The following is a 22,440-nucleotide window of genomic DNA, read 5'->3' as shown; positions in this document are numbered from 1 at the left end:
CTCACCATCTCAACCTCTGACCCCCATCCCTTGACCCCTGACCCTTGACCTGAGACCGGTGACCCTACCTGAGGACATAGTTGACACAGACAATGCACTGCGGCTGGGAATTCCGGCTGTTGTAGATGACTGTGCCCTGGGTCTCCACCCACACGTAGCCTCCATGTTTGGCCAGCATACGATACTGTCCACTCATTGCCTGGCCTTTACTGCACACTGTACAAAGATGGAGAGAGAGATTTTTTAAAGTACTTTAATTTAAACTTTATTTAACTAAGCAAGTCAGTTAAGAACACATTCTTATTTCCAATGACAGCCTACCGGGGAACAGTGGGTTAACTGCCTTGTTCAGGGGAAAAATGACTGATTTAACCAAAATAGATAGATAGATAGATCGAGAGAGAGAGAGAGAGAGAGAGAGAGCGAGAGAGAAAGTATAATTCAAGCAGGATGGAGGTGAACAGAAGAGGAACTCAGAGAGCTAGCAGCAGAGTGAAGAGCAGAGAGGTTCAGGTCAGGGTAAGACTAAGATAGAGGGTGAAGAGCAGAGAGGTTCAGGTCAGGGTAAGACTAAGATAGAGGGTGAAGAGCAGAGAGGTTCAGGTCAGGGTAAGACTAAGATAGAGGGTGAAAAGCAGAGAGGTTCAGGTCAGGGTAAGACTAAGAGAGGGTGAAGAGGAGAGAGGTTCAGGTCAGGGTAAGACTAAGATAGAGGGTGAAGAGGAGAGAGGTTCAGGTCAGGGTAAGACTAAGATAGAGGGTGAAGAGGAGAGAGGTTCAGGTCAGGGTAAGACTAAGATAGAGGGTGAAGAGGAGAAAGTTTTAGGGGTGAGGAGAGAATGAGAGATAGAAGTACTGTATCAGGGTAGAGAAGAAGAGGAGTTGGCTCAAGTCCAGGGCTGGCTTGTAAAAGGAGCAGGCCAGGGGTAGTAGGGGTCCCAGGGCTGGCTTATTGAGGAGCAGGCCCAAGGTCATAGGGGTCATCCCAGGGCTGGTTTGCTAGAGGAACAGGCCCGGGGTCGTAGGGTTCATCCCAGGGCTGGCTTGTGACAGGAGCAGGCCTGGGGTAGTAGGGTCATCCCAGGGTTGGCTTGTGAAAGGAGCAGGCCTGGGGTAGTAGGGTCATCCCAAGGCTGGCTTGTGAAAGGAGCAGGCCTGGGTAGTAGGGTCATCCCAGGGCTGGCTTGTGAAAGGAGCAGGCCTAGGGTAGTAGGGTCATCCCAAGGCTGGCTTGTGAAAGGAGCAGGCCTGGGTCTTAGGGCTGGATAAGAGTGAGTAAACACAGACCAGGGCTGCTCCAGGCCAGTCATGTTGCCGTAGAGACTTCAGTTCGCCACATAGAGATCCCACCTGCTCAGTGCATTCAGTCTGCCTGGGCTAACCACACCACTGAATGATTGATGTCATTTACATAGACTGCGACAAGGAGCCTGGAGCTCAGTTGATGGGTTGAGAGGAAAGGAGTACTAGACTCACAAAGGAGTCGAGCTGCTAGTATGCACACACACACACACACACACACACACACACACACACACACACACACAATCCAGACCTACACTTCCCCTATTACAGAGAGAGGCTTTAATGATGTGTAAATGTCACTGTGGGACAGAAGCCATCTCACCGGAGTGCCTCATTACAGGGGCAATGTGGGACACCTGGTCCCCTGTCACTACAGATGCCCTGCACTCCTCTTATCTCCCCAGTCACAGGTCAGCCCTAATGGGATTGAAGACATCTTAATACCGGCCCAGGTCCACAGAGCCATGATAATTAAATAAGTCCTGTTTTGAATTATATTCAGAACTCACATCTGAAATGTCATTTGGCTGACAGAGTGGCCTGGTGGGGTTTAGATGTGATGTGAGGGTATAGTGTGTGAGGGGGGTTGGGGGCTGATGTGAGGGTACTGTGTGTGAGGGGGATGGGGGCTGATGTGATGTGAGGGTATTGTGTGTGACGGGGTCTGGGGGATAGTGTGAAGGTATTGTGTGTGAGGGGACTGGGGGCTGATGTGATGTTAGGGTATGGTGTCTGGGGGGATCTGGGGGCTGATGTGATGTGAAGTTATTGTGTGTGAAGGGGGATGGGGGTGATGTGATGGTAGGATGTGTGAGGGGGCTGGGGACTGATGGGGTGTGAGGGTATTGTGTGAGGAGAGTTGTGGGCTGATGTGATGTGAGGGTATGATCTGTGAGGGGAGTTGGGGGCTGATGTGATGTGAGGGTATGATGTGTGATGGGGGCTGGGGACTGATGGGATGTGAGGGTATTGTGTGTGAGGGGAGTTGGGGGCTGATGTGATATGAGGGTATTGTGTGTGAGGGAGTTGGGGGCTGATGTGAAGGTATGATGTGTGAGGGGAGTTGGGGGCTGATGTGATGTGAGGGTATGATGTGTGAGGTGGAGTTGGGGGCTGATGTGAAGGTATGATGTGTGAGGGGAGTTGGGGGCTGATGTGTGTGAGGGTATGATGTGTGAGGGGAGCTGAACATTGCCTGTGGTGTTCTTTGTGTTACAGAAGCTGGTGGATGTCAACATGGATTGTTTCATGTCTGGGCTGGTAAAAGCAATAACCATACACGAAACAGAGAAGGAGAACGGTGCCAGAGGTAGCAAGAGGTGGACAGAAAGGAAATCAAGGTAACAGGATGGAAACTACAAACATAAACTGCAGGTGTTTGACTAGGGCCTGCTACAGTAGCACAAACATAAACTACAAGTGTATGAATCTTGATGTGATTGGCCTGACTGAAACATGGCTTAAGCCTGATGAATTTACTGTGTTAAATGAGGCCTCACCTCCTGGCTACACTAGTGACCATATCCCCCGTGCATCCCGCAAAGGCGGAGGTGTTGCTAACATTTACGATAGCAAATTTCAATTTACAAAAAAAAATGACGTTTTCGTCTTTTGAGCTTCTAGTCATGAAATCTATGCAGCCTACTCAATCACTTTTTATAGCTACTGTTTACAGGCCTCCTGGGCCATATACAGCGTTCCTCACTGAGTTCCCTGAATTCCTATCGGACCTTGTAGTCATAGCAGATAATATTCTAATTTTTGGTGACTTTAATATTCACATGGAAAAGTCCACAGACCCACTCCAAAAGGCTTTCGGAGCCATCATCGACTCAGTGGGTTTTGTCCAACATGTCTATGGACCCACTCACTGTCAGTCATACGCTGGACCTAGTTTTGTCCCATGGAATAAATGTTGTGGATCTTAATGTTTTTCCTCATAATCCTGGACTATCGGACCACCATTTTATTACGTTTGCAATTGCAACAAATAATCTGCTCAGACCCCAACCAAGGAACATCAAAAGTCGTGCTATAAATTCACAGACTACACAAAGATTCCTTGATGTCCTTCCAGATTCCCTCAGTCTACCCAAGGATGCCAGAGGACAAAAATCAGTTAACCACCTAACTGAGGAACTCAATTTAACCTTGCGCAATACCCTAGATGCAGTTACACCCCTAAAAACTAAAGACATTTCTCATAAGAAACTAGCTCCCTGGTACACAGAAAATACCCGAGCTCTGAAGCAAGCTTCCAGAAAATTGGAAAGGAAATGGCGCCACACCAAACTGGAAGTCTTCCGACTAGCTTGGAAAGACAGTACCGTGCAGTACCGAAGAGCCTTTACTGCTGCTCAATCATCCTATTTTTCTAACTTAATTGAGGAAAATAAGAACAATCCGAAATCCCTTTTTGATACTGTCGCAAAGCTAACTAAAAAGCAGCATTCCCCAAGAGAGGATGACTTTCACTTTAGCAGTGATAAATTCATGAACTTCTTTGAGGAAAAGATTATGATTATTAGAAAGCAAATTACGGACTCCTCTTTAAATCTGCGTATTCCTTCAAAGCTCAGTTGTCCTGAGTCTGCACAACTCTCCCAGGACCTAGGATCAAGAGAGATGCTCAAGTGTTTTAGTAATATATCTCTTGACACAATGATGAAAATAATCATGGCCTCTAAACCTTCAAGCTGCATACTGGACCCTATTCCAACTAAACTACTGAAAGAGCTGCTTCCTGTGCTTGGCCCTCCTATGTTGAACATAATAAACGGCTCTCTATCCACCGGATGTGTACCAAACTCACTAAAAGTGGCAGTAATAAAGCCTCTCTTGAAAAAGCCAAACCTTGATCCAGAAAATATAAAAAACTATCGGCCTATATCGAATCTTCCATTCCTCTCAAAAATTTTAGAAAAGGCTGTTGCGCAGCAACTTACTGCCTTCCTGAAGACAAACAATGTATACGAAATGCTTCAGTCTGGTTTTAGACCACATCATAGCACTGAGACGGCACTTGTAAAGGTGGTAAATGACATTTTAATGGCATCGGACCGAGGCTCTGCATCTGTCCTCGTGCTCCTAGACCTTGACCTCCTAGACTTTGATACCATCGATCACCACATTCTTTTGGAGAGATTGGAAACCCAAATTGGTCTACACGGACAAGTTCTGGCCTGGTTCAGATCTTATCTGTCGGAAAGATATCAGTTTGTCTCTGTGAATGGTTTGTCCTCTGACAAATCAATTATAAATTTCGGTGTTCCTCAAGGTTCCGTTTTAGGACCACTATTGTTTTCACTATATATTTTACCTCTTGGGGATGTTATTCGAAAACATAATGTTAACTTTCACTGCTATGCGGATGACACACAGCTGTACATTTCAATGAAACATGGTGAAGCCCCAAAATTGCCCTTGCTAGAAGCATGTGTTTCAGACATAAGGAAGTGGATGGCTGCAAACTTTCTACTTTTAAACTCGGACAAAACAGAGATGCTTGTTCTAGGTCCCAAGAAACAAAGAGATCTTCTGTTGAATCTGACAATTAATCTTAATGGTTGTACAGTCGTCTCAAATAAAACTGTGAAGGACCTCGGCGTTACTCTGGACCCTGATCTCTCTCTTGAAGAACATATCAAGACCATTTCAAGGATAGCTTTTTTCCATCTACGTAACATTGCAAAAATCAGAAACTTTCTGTCCAAAAATGATGCAGAAAAATTAATCCATGCTTTTGTCACTTCTAGGTTAGACTACTGCAATGCTCTACTTTCCGGCTACCCGGATAAAGCACTAAATAAACTTCAGTTGGTGCTAAATACGGCTGCTAGGATCCTGACTAGAACGAAAAATGTGATCATATTACTCCAGTGCTAGCCTCTCTACACTGGCTTCCTGTCAAAGCAAGGGCTGATTTCAAGGTTTTACTGCTAACCTACAAAGCATTACATGGGCTTGCTCCTACCTATCTCTCTGATTTGATCCTGCCATACATACCTACACGTACGCTACGGTCACAAGACGCAGGCCTCCTAATTGTCCCTAGAATTTCTAAGCAAACAGCTGGAGGCAGGGCTTTCTCCTATAGAGCTCCATTTTTATGGAACGGTCTGCCTACCCATGTGAGAGACGCAAACTCTGTCTCAACCTTTAAGTCTTTACTGAAGACTCATCTCTTTAGTGGGTCATATGATTGAGTGTAGTCTGGCCCAGGAGTGGGAAGGTGAACGGAAAGGCTCTGGAGCAACGAACCGCCCTTGCTGTCTCTGCCTGGCCGGTTCCCCTCTTTCCACTGGGATTCTCTGCCTCTAACCCTATTACAGGGGCTGAGTCACTGGCTTACTGGGGCTCTCTAATGCCGTCCCTGGAAGGGGTGCGTCACCTGAGTGGGTTGATTCACTGATGTGGTCATCCTGTCTGGGTTGGCGCCCCCCCTTGTGTTGTGCTATGGCGGAGATCTTTGTGGGCTATACTCGGCCCTGTCTCAGGATGGTAAGTTGGTGGTTGAAGATATCCCTCTAGTGGTGTGGGGGCTGTGCTTTGGCAAAGTGGGTGGGGTTATATCCTTCCTGTTTGTCCCTGTCCGGGGGTGTCCTCGGATGGGTCCACAGTGTCTCCTGACCCCTCCTGTCTCAGCCTCCAGTATTTATGCTGCAGTAGTTTATGTGTCGGGGGGCTAGGGTCAGTTTGTTATATCTGGAGTACTTCTCCTGTCCTATTCGGTGTCCTGTGTGAATCTAAGTGTGCGTTCTCTAATTCTCTCTTTCTTTCTCTCTCTCGGAGGACCTGAGCCCTAGGACCATGCCCCAGGATTACCTGACATGATGATTCCTTGCTGTCCCCAGTCCACCTGGCCGTGCTGCTGCTCCAGTTTCAACTGTTCTGCCTTCTTATTATTCGAACATGCTGGTCATTTATGAACATTTGAACATCTTGGCCATGTTCTGTTATAATCTCCACCCGGCACAGCCAGAAGAGGACTGGCCACCCCACATAGCCTGGTTCCTCTCTAGGTTTCTTCCTAGGTTTTGGCCTTTCTAGGGAGCTTTTCCTAGCCACCGTGCTTCTACACCTGCATTGCTTGCTGTTTGGGGTTTTAGGCTGGGTTTCTGTACAGCACTTTGAGATATCAGCTGATGTACGAAGGGCTATATAAATAAATTTGATTTGATGATTTGATGAATAGGGCCTGCTACAGTAACAAACAAACTACAGGTGTTTGACTAGGGCCTGCTACAGTAGCACAAACATAACCTACAGGTATTTGAATAGGGCCTGCTACGGTAGCATAACATAAACTACAGGTATTTGAATAGGGCCTGCTACAGTAACACAAACATAAACTACAATTGTTTGAATAGGGCCTGCTACGGTAGCACAACATGAACTACAGGTGTTTGAATAGGGCCTGCTACAGTAGCATAAACATAACCTACAGGTATTTGAATAGGGCCTGCTACGGTAGCATAACATAAACTACAGGTATTTGAATAGGGCCTGCTACAGTAGCACAAACATAAACTACAGGTGTTTGAATAGGGCCTGATACAGTAGAAGTAACCATGCAGTAGCAGTAACCAAACAGAAACTACAGGTGTTTGAATAGGGCCTGCTACAGTAGCATAAACATATACTACAGGTGTTTGAATAGGGCCTGATACAGTAGAAGTAACCATGCAGTAGCAGTAACCAAACATAAACTACAGGTGTTTGAATAGGGCCTGCTACAGTAGCATAAACATAAACTACAGGTGTTTGAATAGGACCTGCTACAGTAGCACAAACAAACTACAGGTGTTTGACTAGGGCCTTCTATTGTAGCAGTAACTATGCAGTAGCAGTAACCAAACAGAAACTACAGGTGTTTGAATAGGGCCTGCTACAGTAGCATAAACATATACTACAGGTGTTTGAATAGGGCCTGATACAGTAGAAGTAACCATGCAGTAGCAGTAACCAAACATAAACTACAGGTGTTTGAATAGGGCATGCTACAGTAGCACAAACATAATCTACAGGTGTTTGAATAGGGCCTGCTAAAATAGCACAAACATAAACTACAGTTGTATGAAGCCTCCTTCACTCACGCCGCCAAACTTACCCTAGTAAAACTGACTATCCTACCGATCCTCGACTTCGGCGATGTGATCTACAAAATTGCTTCCAACACTCTACTCAGCAAACTGGATACACAAACATAAACTACAGGTGTATGAATAGGGCCTGCTACAGTAGCACAAACATAAACTACATGTGTATAAATAGTGCCTGCTACAGTAGCACAAACATGAACTACAGGTGTATGAATAGGGCCTGCTACAGTAGCACAAACATAATCTACAAGTGTTTAAATAGGGCCTGCTACAGTAGCACAAACATAAACTACAGGTGTTTGAATAGGACCTGCTACAGTAGCACAAACATAATCTACAGGTGTTTGATTAGGGCCTGCTAAAGTAGCACAAACATAATCTACAGGTGTTTAAATAGGGCCTGCTACAGTAGCACAAACATAAACTACAGGTGTTTGAATAGGGCCTGCTACAGTAGCACAAACAAACTACAGGTTTATGAATAGGGCCTGCTACAGTAGCACAAACAAACTACAGGTTTATGAATAGGGCCTGCTACAGTAGCACAAACATAATCTACAGGTATATGAATAGGGCCTGCTGCAGTAGCACAAACATAAACTACAGGTGTATGAATAGGGCCTGCTACAGTAGCACAAACATAATCTACAGGTGTATGAATAGGACCTGCTGCAGTAGCACAAACATCAACTACAGGTATATGAATAGGGCCTGCTGCAGTAGCACAAACATAAACTACAGGTGTATGAATAGGGCCTGCTGCAGTAGCACAAACATGAACTACAGGTATATGAATAGGGCCTGCTGCAGTAGCACAAACATAAACTACAGGTGTTTGACTAGGACCTGCTACAGTAGCGTAAACATAAAAACACATCTACATTTTCAGTCGGCTTCTTCTGTGTTTCATTTAACCAAACAATCTATTATTAAACAGGTTCACAGTTTTAATAGTACTGGTGTTCAGACTGCATTGTCTTGTTCTCTCACACACCAGCACGGTTACTGTAAAGCATTGTCTTGTTCTCTCACACACCAGCACGGTTACTGTAAAGCGTTGTCTTGTTCTCTCACAAACCAGCACGGTTACTGTAAAGTGTTGTCTTATTCTCTCACACACAAGCACGGTTACTGTAAAGCGTTGTCTTATTCTCTCACACACAAGCACGGTTACTGTAAAGCGTTGTCTTGTTCTCTCACACACCAGCTACTGTAAAGCACAGGTTACTGTAAAGCGTTGTCTTATTCTCTCACACACCAGCACGGTTACTGTAAAGCATTGTCTTGTTCTCTCACACACCAGCACGGTTACTGTAAAGCGTTGTCTTGTTCTCTCACACACCAGCACGGTTACTGTAAAGCGGTGTCTTGTTCTCTCACACACCAGCACGGTTACTGTAAAGCGTTGTCTTGTTCTCTCACACACCAGCTACTGTAAAGCACCGGTTACTGTAAAGCGTTGTCTTGTTCTCTCACACCAGCACGGTTACTGTAAAGCATTGTCTTGTTCTCTCACACACCAGCACGGTTACTGTAAAGCGTTGTCTTGTTGTTTCACACACCAGCTACTCTAAAGCACCGGTTACTGTAAAGCATTGTCTTATTCTCTCACACACCAGCACGGTTACTGTAAAGCGTTGTCTTGTTCTCTCACACACCAGCACGGTTACTGTAAAGCACCGGTTACTGTAAAGCGTTGTCTTGTTCTCTCACACACCAGCACGGTTACTGTAAAGCATTGTCTTGTTCTCTCACACACCAGCACGGTTACTGTAAAGCATTGTCTTGTTCTCTCACACACCAGCACGGTTACTGTAAAGCGTTGTCTTATTCTCTCACATACCAGCACGGTTACTGTAAAGCATTGTCTTGTTCTCTCACACACCAGCATGGTTACTGTAAAGCGTTGTCTTGTTCTCTCACACACCAGCTACTGTAAAGCACCGGTTACTGTAAAGCATTGTCTTATTCTCTCACACACCAGCACGGTTACTGTAAAGCATTGTCTTGTTCTCTCACACACCAGCACGGTTACTGTAAAGCACCGGTTACTGTAAAGCGTTGTCTTGTTCTCTCACACACCAGCACGGTTACTGTAAAGAACCGCTTACTGTAAAGTGTTGTCTTGTTCTCTCACACACTAGCATGGTTACTGTAAGGCGGTGTCTTGTTCTCTCACACACCAGCACGGTTACTGTAAGGCGGTGTCTTGTTCTCTCACACACCAGCACGGTTACTGTAAAGCGTTGTCTTGTTCTCTCACACACCAGCACGGTTACTGTAAGGCGGTGTCTTGTTCTCTCACACACCATCACGGTTACTGTAAAGCGTTGTCTTGTTCTCTCACACACCAGCACGGTTACTGTAAAGCGGTGTCTTGTTCTCTCACACACCAGCACGGTTACTGTAAAGCGTTGTCTTGTTCTCTCACACACCAGCACGGTTACTGTAAAGCGTTGTCTTGTTCTCTCACACACCAGCTACTGTAAAGCACCGGTTACTGTAAAGCGTTGTCTTGTTCTCTCACACACCAGCACGGTTACTGTAAAGCGTTGTCTTGTTCTCTCACACACCAGCACGGTTACTGTAAAGCGGTGTCTTGTTCTCTCACACACCATCACGGTTACTGTAAAGCGTTTCTTGTTCTCTCACACACCAGCACGGTTACTGTAAAGCGTTGTCTTGTTCTCTCACACACCAGCATGGTTACTGTAAAGCGTTGTCTTGTTCTCTCACACACCATCACGGTTACTGTAAAGCGTTTTCTTGTTCTCTCACACACCAGCACGGTTACTGTAAAGCGTTGTCTTGTTCTCTCACACACCAGCATGGTTACTGTAAAGCGTTGTCTTGGTCTCTCACACACCAGCACGGTTACTGTAAAGCAGAAGATGAGATAAGGTCCTCAACAGATGGTTGAGACATTCCCAACGACTTCACAATCATTCTATCTGTTGATAGGCCTTAAGGCAAGAGGAAGAAGTCCCTTTGTCTGAACCGGGGTTGCAGTGTAGTCAGTCTTAGTGTAGACACTCACGGTTCTGGTGGCTCTTGGTGACACTGTCAGAATCGAGGGCGTGGTACAACTCATAGACAGAGCAGCCCAGCAGGTCTTCAGGACTGTAGCCCATCAGCTCAGTGACTCTGCAATACACAGAAATACAGCCAACCGTTAACTCAGCCAACACCACTTTTCTCTGACTGACACACACACACACACACACACACACACACACACACACACACACACAGCCTCTCTCCTCTACCACAGCCTCTCTCCTCTACCACAGCCTCTCTCCTCTACCACAGCCTCTCTCCTCTACCACAGCCTCTCTCCTCTACCACAGCCTCTCTCCTCTACCACAGCCTCTCTCCTCTACCACAGCCTCTCTCCTCTACCACAGCCTCTCTCCCCTACCACAGCCTCTCTCCCCTACCACAGCCTCTCTCCCCTACCACAGCCTCTCTTCTCCCTCCTCTACCACAGTCTCTACTCTCTCTCTCTCCTCTGTCACAGTCTCTCCTCTACCACAGTCTCTCCTCTGTCACAGCCTTTCCTCTGTCACAGCCTCTCCTCTCTCTCCTCTACCACAGCCTCTCCTCTCCCTCCTCTACCACAGTCTCTCCTCTCTCTCTCTCCTCTACCACAACCTCTCTACCACAGCCTCTCCTCTCCCTCCTCTACCACAGTCTCTCTCCGCTCTCTCTCTCCTCTACCACAATCTCTCTCTACCACAGCCTCTCCTCAACCTCAGTCTCTCCTCTACCACAGCCTTTCCCCTCTACCCCAGTATCTCCACTACCACAGATTCTCCTCTCCCTCCTCTACCAGTCTCTCTCCTCTCTCTCTCTCTCTCTCTCTCCTCTACCACAGCCTCTCCTCTCCCTCCTCTACCACAGTCTCTCTCCGCTCTCTCTCTCCTCTACCAGAGTCTCTCTACCAAAACAATAATAAGGATCAGATAGGTAGGTAATAGTCAACAGGCATGTGACTCCTAGAGCATTACCCCATTACCCATTGCATCAAAGTTGCTTCCACGTCTTTTCAATGGAATTCTGTTGAACCAACATGTAATAAATGTTGAATTGACGTCTACCAGCCAGCCAGCCAGCCAGCCTTCCAGCCAGCCAGTCAGCAAACCTGCCAGCCAGCCAGCCAGCCTTCCAGCCAGCCAGTCAGCAGACCTGCCAGCCAGCCAGTCAATCTGCCAGCCAGCCAGACTGGAGCACAAATAAGTCATTCCTCACTGCTTTACACCCACACACCGGTTGTGTTGTTTATGTGATTGAGTGATGTGGGTTTCAATGTGTTTTTATCTTTGCGTGATGTGGATTTGGGTGTTAAGTACAGTAGAGAGCTCTAAACTCTCCCATTGATGCCTGCATAATCTTCAAACAGATGAATAGGGATTTTTTGTGTTTTTACAAATCAAGGCTCTGAAAACCTGAGCTGTTAGTTAATCCCAACTAAATCACCACTGCTGAAATATAGTTAGGTAACTCAACCTTGAGTAAGAAAAACCGCTGGTGGACCTCAATCATAGGTACTTAATATAAAATCATAGACATTTCTTAAAAAGTTAAAACAACGATGTAGACCCTAGATTAACACATAGTTTCCATAATGAAAAAACAGTAATAATGATAATTGCAAGCTTATGGGCCAAGTAGCCTCAATCAAAGTAGCCTCAATCATTAAACTTTTTTCTTATCCATGCAGGTGCAATGGTTCAAAATCTGTTGAGACCCGAGCAAGACGGAAAGTTACATTGAAGTTTAAACCAACATTACATAAACATTTCTGAGCTCCTTCTCTTCCTTCCAGCCTTTCTCCTCTCCTCACGGGCGGTCCAAGGGCAACCCGTGGTGTGCCAGTTGGGAACATCAACCATGACCACTAATGAGCATAATGACGTACGCAAGGCATCATGGGCTGTCGCCTCATTTGCGTAATTGGAGTCGATTTGCGCAAGGATGAAATAAATACAACATTTGAGAAAAGTAAAAAGGGGCCTCTGTTTCACAGGAAGGTACACTCTGTTCTCAGAAGAAATCTTTTGTCTTTGCATGAGCGCTTGATCAGATTACAGCCGAACCCGACCGGTGTGGTTTTTAGCACTAGCAGCTAGGAGGATGGAATGTTTTTCTCTACCGGCGAGACATTGGCTCTAAGATGGCTGCCGTGTCTGTGACGCAGTTGGCCCAGAGGGGACAGCAGACACTCCTAACGGGGACATCGATCATCACAGGGACATGATGGTAGGACTTGGACTTGTCACTATTGTCACAGTTGTCATGGTGACATGCTGCTTTGGTTGCAGTGATGATGGGTGCATAGCGCTCCCTTTGTGTGAAGTGCCCAGAGAACATGTTGTGGGTAACCTCTGGCACTCTGATGATGTCGTGCGATGCAAGTCATTCTTGATGTTTTTTTCTCTCTGGTCCTGCCAAACCAAACGGGTTCAGTCAGCAGATCATTATCCCGGCTTGTTTGCATGCTTGTGTGTGTGTGTAAGTTTGCGTAATTTGTCATTCAGTCACAACACTTGATTTTGGGTTTTACCAGCCTGCTGCTGCTTACGATTTACAATATAAATGTGTGTCTGAGTCTGTGATCATATATGTCTGTATGAGAAGGTACTTTATGCATGAATATGTACAGTTGATGAGCCTTGTTTTTCAACCACTCCACGCATTTATTGTTAACAAACTATTGTTCTGGCAACTTGTGCATGACACAAGTAATATGTTTCCAACAATTGTTTACAGACAGATTATTTCACTTATAACCCAATGTATCACAATTCCAGTGGGTCAGAAGTTTACATACACTAAGTTGACTGTGCCTTTAAACAGCTTGGAAAATTCCAGAAAATTATGTCATGGCTTTAGAAGCTTCTGATAGGCTAATTGACATCATTTGAATCAATTGGAGGTGTACCTGTGGATGTATTTCAAGGCCTACCTTCAAACTCAGTGGCTCTTTGCTTGACATCATGGGAAAATTTAAATAAATCAGCCAATGCCTCAGAAAATAAATGGTAGACCTCCACAAGTCTGGTTCATCCTTGGGAGCAATTTCCAAATGCCTGAAGGTACCACGTTCATCTGTACAAACAATATGACGCAAGTATAAACACCATGGGACCACGCAGCCGTCATACCACTCAGGAAGGAGAAGCATTCTGTCTCCTAGAGATGAACGTACTTTGGTGCGAAAAGTGCAAATAAATCCCAGAACAACAGCAAAGGACCTTGTGAAGATGCTGAAGGAAACAGGTACAACAGTATCTATATCCACAGTAAAATGAGGCCTATATTGACATAACCTGAAAGGCCGCTCAGCAAGGAAGAAGCCACTGCTCCAAAACTGCCATAAAAAAAGCCAGACTACGGTTTGCAACTGGACATGGGGACAAAGATTGTACTTTTTGGAGAAATGTCCACTGGTCTGATGAAACAATAATAGAACTGTTTGGCCATAATGACCATCTTTATGTTTGGAGGAAAAATGGGGAGGCCTGCAAGCCGAAATCACCATCCCAACCGTGAAGCACGGGGCTGGCAGCATCATGTTGTGGGGGTGCTTTGCTGCAGGAGGGACTGTTGCACTTCACAAAATAGATGGCATCATGAGGTAGGAAAAATATGTGGATATATTAAAGCAACATCTCAAGACATCAGTCAGGAAGTTAAAGCTTGGTCACAAACGGGTCTTCCAAATGGACAATGACCCCAAGCATAGAAATAAAAGCTGAAATAAATCATTCTCTACTATTATTCTGACATTTCACATTCTTAAAATAAAGTGGTGATCCTAACTGACCTAAGACAGGGAATTTTTACTCTGATTAAATGTCAGGATTTGTGAAAAGCTGAGTTTAAATGTATTTGGCTACGGTATATGTACACTTCCGACTTCAACTGTATATGAGGATGTTTCTATGCATATACAGTATAGAGAGGGAGTGTATGCCTATGTGTGAGCATGTGAGATGGTTTGTGTGTGTTCCCTGCTGTTACTGTACTGTAAGCTAACTGTCCGTCCCTTCTGCCAGTGTGTGTGTGTGTGTGTGTGTGTGTGTGTGTGTGAGTATGTGAGACTGTTTGTGTGTGTTACGTGTCATTATAGTCCTGTAGGTGAGCTGTGTGTCCCTGTTGGGAGCATGTGTTAGTGTGTGTGTATGTATCTGACAGTGTGCGTTACCTGTCGTCACAGTAGGTGAACTTCATGTCCATGCTGTGACGGCTCAGGAAGGTCTTGCTGTCCAGGGGTGTGTCGATGTTGGAGGGGTGGGGGATGGGCTCACACATCATCAGCAGGCAGGTGAGAGGAGGCTCCTTGAACCCACACAGCCCATGAGGGGTGCAGCTGTTGTACACCTTGAGGTGGCCCGTGCAGTGCAGAACCTAAGAAAGCAGAGGAGAAACACTTATATCAACATTATTTTATATAAGAACTATTATCTGTAACATCTGATATCATCTCAATGATGCAGTACGGTCCTATTCTGAATTAACAATGCAAAACAGAATTTACAATCAATAGTAAACAAGCCAAGTAGAGGGTTGTTCACGAGTAGTGATGGCAGTGATCTTGGCATCTTCTGCTAGTTCCATGGACTCACCTTCCAGCTGGCTGATTTCAGGTTGACAGTGCGTCCACGGTTTGTCACTGTGCACTTCATCCTCATGAAGAAGTCTCTCTCAGTGCTGAAGGCTTTCCCCTTTGTCCCAGTACCTGTGAACAAACACACACAGATATTCTTCACCTTCATTTTCTAATCACATGCTTGCGATATCACAGTTTTTGTGTGAGGTCAAGGTTTCGGTTTCTTCCAGTCCTCTCTGTCCCACGAACATGCATGCAAGCACACACAAAGGACTCCCCATGTTGTTTCTGACATATCTGGAGCAGCAACTCAGTCCAAAAGGGCTGATCGTAAAGCTGTCAGTGGTGACATTATCTTTACACATTCAGACTCTTTTTTTAACACTCCTTGTTATTGCATTTCCATTTCTTATTTTGTGTGTTGCACTTGCATTCAGTAGCGTCTGAATAACATGATTATGAAGGCATACATGTATGAAAGTTTGTGTAATTATTTAAAATGTATATAGTTCTGTCCTGATGTTCTTGTCTGTTAATGTTCTGTATTATGTCATGTTTTAGGTTTTGTGTTGGACCCCAGGAAGAGCAGCTGCTGCTTCAGCACTAACTAATGGGGATCCTAATAAACGTGTAAATACTAAATTCGCCACAGTCTGCAGCCAAGCCATTATATCACAAAGTGAGAGTTCAGCCCTCAGACACTGGCCGGTAGCCGTGGAGCAAGACAGAGCCTTATGGGTCCAGCTAATAAGGAGTGTTAAAGGGGGGCCCCATGACGGGGGTGGCGCCAGGGAAAGGTCTGGCATGGCTGGCAGTACGTGTGGACACAACAGCAGCGCCCGCACTTCCACCAACCTTACCATCCTCCTTTGGTCCCCCATACCGCCCACCCCTCTATCAACAGTCCCAGGAAGGGGCCTGAGGAGTCGGCCTACTAGGCTCCTTGTCTGACCACTTTGGTGTGGCCCGCCCTGGAACGAGAGAAATTGATTCAAATAGCAACAGAAACAGAACAGCAGAACACTGGGGAGATTAGAGGACAACTGGGCAGAGAGAAGCATGGAAAGAGTCAGTGTGTCCAGAATGTTACTTCTACCATCATTATTTACTCTTAGCATAGCACACAAGCCATGGCCGAGGAAGCTGTTCATGTAGTGTTATTATCTCATGTTATAGCTTTTAATTTAGTGTTATTATCTCATGATATAGCGTTTAATTTAGTGTAATTACATCATTATATAGCTGTTAATTTAGTGTTATTACATCATTATATAGCCGTTAATTTAGTGTTATTACATCATTATATAGCTGTTAATTTAGTGTAATTACATCATTATATAGCTGTTAATTTAGTGTAATTACATCATTATATAGCCGTTAATTTAGTGTTATTACATCATTATATAGCTGTTAATTTAGTGTAATTACATCAATATATAGCTGTTAATTTAGTGTTATTACATAGCTGTTAATTTAGTGTTATTACATCATTATATAGCTGTTAATTTAGTATAATTACATCATTATATAGCTGTTAATTTAGTGTAATTACATCATTATATAGCTGTTAATTTAGTGTAATTACATCATTATATAGCCGTTAATTTAGTGTAATTACATCATTATATAGCTGTTAATTTAGTGTAATTACATCATTATATAGCTGTTAATTTAGTGTTATTACATCATTATATAGCTGTTAATTTAGTGTTATTACATCATTATATAGCTGTTAATTTAGTGTTATTACATCATTATATAGCCGTTAATTTAGTGTAATTACATCATTATATAGCTGTTAATTTAGTGTTATTACATCATCATTATATAGCTGTTAATTATATTACATCATTATATAGCTGTTAATTTAGTGTAATTACATCATTATATAGCTGTTAATTTAGTGTAATTACATCATTATATAGCTGTTAATTTAGTGTTATTACATCATTATATAGCTGTTAATTTAGTGTTATTACATAGCTGTTAATTTAGTGTTATTACATCATTATATAGCTGTTAATTTAGTGTTATTACATCATTATATAGCTGTTAATTTAGTGTTATTACATCATTATATAGCTGTTAATTTAGTGTTATTACATCATTATATAGCTGTTAATTTAGTGTAATTACATCATTATATAGCTGTTAATTTAGTGTAATTACATCATTATATAGCTGTTAATTTAGTGTTATTGCGTCATTATATAGCTGTTTATTGTCCAATGACAAGTGTTCAGAGGGTAGTGGAGTAGTGTTTATAGCCTAGAACTAGAAGTTATGTTAATTGTTCGTTCTGTGTGCAATTTTACAACTTCTACTTCTATTTTGCACGCCCAATTTTTCAGTTTTTGATTTGTTAAAAAAGTTCGAAATATCCAATAAATGTCGTTCCACTTCATGATTGTGTCCCACTTGTTGTTGATTCTTCACAAAAAAAATACAGTTTTATATCTTTATGTTTGAAGCCTGAAATATGGCAAAAGGTCGCAAAGTTCAAGGGGGCCGAATACTTTCGCAAGGCAATGTATGTCAATATGTACAATACACATCAGTATACACATCAATATACATACATATACACATTAATAGACATCAATAAACACTATAGACATCAATATACACATGAATATACAATACATCAACCTACACTATACGCATCAATATACAAGCATACATAATATGCACATAAATATACACATCTATACACATCAATACCAAATTAAACACTACACACATCAATATACACATTCATGTGCATCAACATACACATCAATTCACATCAATATACAACAATATACACTACACTCATCAATAATATAATCAATATACACAATAATATACATCAATATACACATCAACACATCAATAATATACATCAATATACACATCAACACATCAATATACAACAATATACACATCAATATATATATCAATATACACTATACGCATTAATATACATCAATATACACTATATATATATATATATAAAGTACCAGTCAAAACTTTGGACACACCTACTCAATGATTTTCATTATTTTACTATTTTCTACATTGTAGAATAATAGTGAAGACATCAAAACTACGAAATAACACATGGGATCATGTAGCAACCAAAAAAGTGTTAAACAAATATATATATATATATATATATTTATTATATTTGAGATTCTTCAAAGTAGCCAGCCTTTGCCTTGAAGACAGCCCTAACCTTATTTACATAAGTATTCAGACCCTTTGCTATGAGACTTGATATTGAGCTCAGGTGCATCCTGTTTCCATTGATCATCCTTGAGATGTTCCTACAACTTGATTAGAGTCCACCTGTGGTAAATTAAATTGATTGGACATGATTTGGAAAGCCACACACCTGTCTATATAAGGTCCCACAGTTGACAGTGCATGTCAGAGTAAAAACCAAGCCATGAGGTCGAAGGAATTGTCCGTACAGCTTGGAGACAGGATTGTGTCGAGGTACAGATCTGGGGAAGGATACCCAAAATATTATGCAGTGTTGAAGGTCCCTAAGAACACAGTGGCCTCCCATCATTCTTCAATGTAAGAAGTTTGGAACCACCAAGACTCTTCCTAGAGCTGGCCGCCCGGCCAAACTGAGCAATCGGAGGAGAAGGGCCTTAGTCAGGGAGGTGACGAAGAACCCAATGGTCAATCTGACAGATCTCTAGACTTCCTCTGTGGAGATGGGAGAACTTTCCAGAACCTTCCAGCAAGTCTCTGTAGCACTCCACCAATCAGGCCTTTATGTTAGAGTGGCCAGACGGAAGCGACTCCTCAGTAAAAGGGACATGACAACCTGCTTGGAGTTTGCCAAAAGGCAACTAAACACTCTCAGACCATGAGAAACAAGATTCTCTGATGTGACGAAACCAAGATTGAACTCGTTAGCCTGAATGCCAAGCATCACGTGGCAGCATCATGCTGTGGGGATGTTTTTCAGCGGCAGGGACTGGGAGACTAGTCAGGATCGGGGCAAAGATGAACGGAGCAAAGTACAGCGAGATCCTTGATTGAAACCTGCTCCAGAGCGCTCAGATCCTCAGATTGGGGCGATGGTTCCTCTTCCAAAAGGACAATGACCCGAAATATACAGCCATGACAACGCAGGAGTGGCTTCAGGACAAGTCTCTGAATGTCCTTGAGCCCGGACTTGAACCCAATCTAACATCTCTAGAGAGACCTGAAAGTAACTGTACAGCGATTCTCGGCATCCAACCTGACAGAGATTGAGAGGATCTGCAGAGAAGAATGGGAGAAACTCCCCAAATACAGGAGTGTCAAGCTTGTAGTGTCATACCCAGGAAAACTTGAGGCTGTAATCACTGCCAAAGGTGCTTCAACAAAGTACTGAGTAAAGGGTCTGAATACTTATTATGTAAATGTGATATTACAGTTTTTTTGGTTTTAAAACATTTGAAGAAAATAAAAAAAACAGTTTTTGCTTTGTCATAGGGGATTGTGTGTATATTCATGAGTAAAAAAAACTATTTGATACATTTTAGAAAAAGAATGTAACCCTACAAAATGCGGAAAAGGTCAAGGGGTCTGAATACTTTCCAAAGGCACTGTATATATTATAGTATAGAACATTCCATGTGCAGAGCATGTGTGTATCTAATTCAGTGTCTCAGAGACACACACTGCTGTGCTCCTCTATTCTCTCGTATTGTCATCTAACCCTGACCCTAACCCTAACTCAGAGAGACACTGTGCTGTGCTCCTATCTTGTATTATTATTATCTAACCCTAACACTAACCCTAACCTTAACCCTAACTCTTTCACGTGGACAGAGAGAATAATTACCGGTTTTCAGATTGAGGTTCTCGCGAATCTCGTCGTGGTCGCAGGGGTGGGTGAAGTCAAATATGCTTTGTCCGGTCAACTCCACCTGTAGAGACACACATATGGTGTTATGCCAGCAAGAACACAGACAGGGCCAAACCTTTGTTACATTGTGGTAACACCACTTTAGCCAAACCAAAGAGACTAGTAACACCTGCATTCAGTCAAAGTAAAGAGGTTAGGAAGACTGTTGAGCCTTGGTTATCAGAGAGACCAGCAGTGAGAAATATAGTAGACAAAGCTGACGGTGTGAGAAGTGAGGGAGGGCTGGAGGCATTCTGCCCTATGTAGCTACAGTAGATAGTGTGTTTGAGCCAAACAAGCCTCTGACAGGGCTGACATTTCACGGCTATGAGAGACATCCCCAGCCACTGTCCGTCTGTCCGTCTGTCCGTCTGTCCGTCTGTCCGTCCCGTCCCCAGGGAAAGAGTACTGGATATATTGTACATAAGAAACAACCCCATTATGTATGATTACATAATGTTTCTGCTCACCTGTGTTAAGCCCATTAACTTGTTGACGTTTTCTGAGAGGAAGATCATGTCGCCATCCGATGTAACCACAGTGACGAACCCCTCCAGTGACTTCAAATACATACAGTCCATCTGTCTGTCCTCCTCTGCACTGTTGGGGCAGCCTGTGGAAAACACACACGTCAGATGTGCAACATTATATAACCGTGTGTGTGTGTCAAGCTTGTTTTCCTTCTTGAAGCCCTGGCCAAGGTCCAAAACAAACTTCATACTGCATCTCTAAACACTCCCAAATCCCCTGACCTTCCCTTGGTTGCTTCCCGCACACACACACACACACACACACACACACACACACACACACACACACACACACACACACACACACACACACACACACACACACACACACACACACACACACACACACACACACACACACACACACACACACACACACACACACACACACACACACACACACACACACACACACACAAACTTGAGAAAGGCTGTTGCTTTAACGGTGTCTGTCTTAAGGCATACACTAATGAGTTAGCCTAAACCTTGAGACAAACATTCCCAGTACACTGAAAGTACATGATATACTAGCCAGTAGCTTAATCAAATGAAGCAACACAACCCCAACAATATTCTGCAGTCAGCACCACGTTTTTTGCAGCCAAGTGAGAAAATAGAGATAATGTTAATTTGGCATGAGCTGAAAAGGGAGGCAGCAGAACGACGACAGAGTCCCAATGAACAAAACGTGACTCCATGATGGGGGGGTCGGAAGCCTGTGATTCCTACAGTGTGCTTCCCTTAGATAAGAGCTGTTCTCAAGGCCCGGGCCTGGATTTTGGAGTTTGGCCCAGCATGAGAATGAGGCCCCAGGGGAGCAGCGACTTTCTCATGGGTCCTTGGCTGATGGGAGATTCAACTCCACAAGACCACCTTTGGCCTGAACACTTACCAGTGATTTTGCATCAGTAGTTTTTCTCTCTATGATCTTGAGTAGAACGTTTGGGATTCTAATAACCTCCATTTGAGCTGCACAGAGACAGAGAAAAAGCTCAGACGAAGGCCTTGAGGCTGATAAGTAAAGCTTAATAAAGAGCAGTAATACTATCAAGAGCAGTGTGTGGTTTTTTCTCAGCTGTACAGAGACATAACATGGTTAAATGTACGTTAATAGGTACAGTATAATCAATATCACAATGCAGGACTAACAGTTTTTAAAAAAGCACAGATTGTAAGTCACATGATGCCATATCTTGCATCATTCAATGTAGTGTGTACTATATCCACGTACGGATCTGAGCTCGGAGGACTTTCCTCTTGAATGTTACATTTCACCCCATGTCAGAATCACTGCAGCTCAGTGCAAATGCAACACATTGAACCGTTATAGGGGTGTTGGTGAGACAATGTCATGGCAGCTACACACTTCAACAGGCAGCCTGCTTCTGTTGTCAAATAAGGCTGGTGGTTTTCGTTAAAACCGAGAATGCTAAATCAAGTGTAATTTAATCTTTATCCCTGGGAATATCTGTGTATCAGTGTCATAGTGGCTATCTGAGGGGACAGTGTGTCAGTGTCCCAGATTCACATGGGCTGCTCTTAAATAACACAAGTGCTTCCCTACTGCCGCGGCAGTGTGCGTGTGTGTGTGTGTGTGTGTGTGTGTGTGTGTGTGTGTGTGTGTGTGTGTGTGTGTGTGTGTGTGTGTGTGTGTAGCGAGGGGGAGTTGCATGGCGCCAGGGCAGGTCTGTGTTATGGCTGAGTTGAGAGAAGGAGCGTCAGCCTTACAGTGGCAGCAACCGGGCTTTCCACTGAGCGCCTTAATATCTCGTTCTCCATCCAACTCCAATCAGAAGAAACAGCCATGCAGATAAGATAATCGTCTGTAACATCTCCCCTCTACAGAGCTATTCTATCCCTCTCTCACTCCCCTTCCACTACTGTCCCTCACCGCCCCACTCCAGCCTATTCTGAATCTACACATTCCATCTCCTTCCCCTACTGTTCCTCACAAACCCCACTCCAGCATATTCTAAACCCATACATTGCAACTCATTTTCTATA

At 43.8% G+C, this 22,440-nt stretch overlaps 1 protein-coding gene across 2 annotated transcripts in view; it reads right to left on the bottom strand.

Annotated features, from left to right (window-relative positions):
- The window catches only part of LOC112260055 (endothelial PAS domain-containing protein 1), an 87,858-nt gene that overhangs the window by 11,453 nt on the left and 53,965 nt on the right, over positions 1-22,440 (bottom strand). For both annotated transcript variants that reach the window (XM_024434856.2, XM_024434863.2), the window contains exons 3-8: positions 20,377-20,519; positions 19,844-19,928; positions 15,035-15,147; positions 14,614-14,816; positions 10,444-10,550; positions 69-216 (exon numbers count right to left, since the gene is read on the bottom strand). In XM_024434856.2, coding sequence (XP_024290624.1) covers positions 69-216; positions 10,444-10,550; positions 14,614-14,816; positions 15,035-15,147; positions 19,844-19,928; positions 20,377-20,519 — 799 coding nt within the window. The remainder of the gene's footprint in view (positions 1-68; positions 217-10,443; positions 10,551-14,613; positions 14,817-15,034; positions 15,148-19,843; positions 19,929-20,376; positions 20,520-22,440) is intronic.

This window comes from Oncorhynchus tshawytscha, linkage group LG01, assembly GCF_018296145.1.
Source record: "Oncorhynchus tshawytscha isolate Ot180627B linkage group LG01, Otsh_v2.0, whole genome shotgun sequence".
NCBI classification, from domain to species: Eukaryota; Metazoa; Chordata; class Actinopteri; order Salmoniformes; family Salmonidae; genus Oncorhynchus; species Oncorhynchus tshawytscha.
The sequence above is the reverse complement of the archived record's forward strand: the minus strand, read 5'-3'. Positions and strand labels throughout refer to the sequence as shown.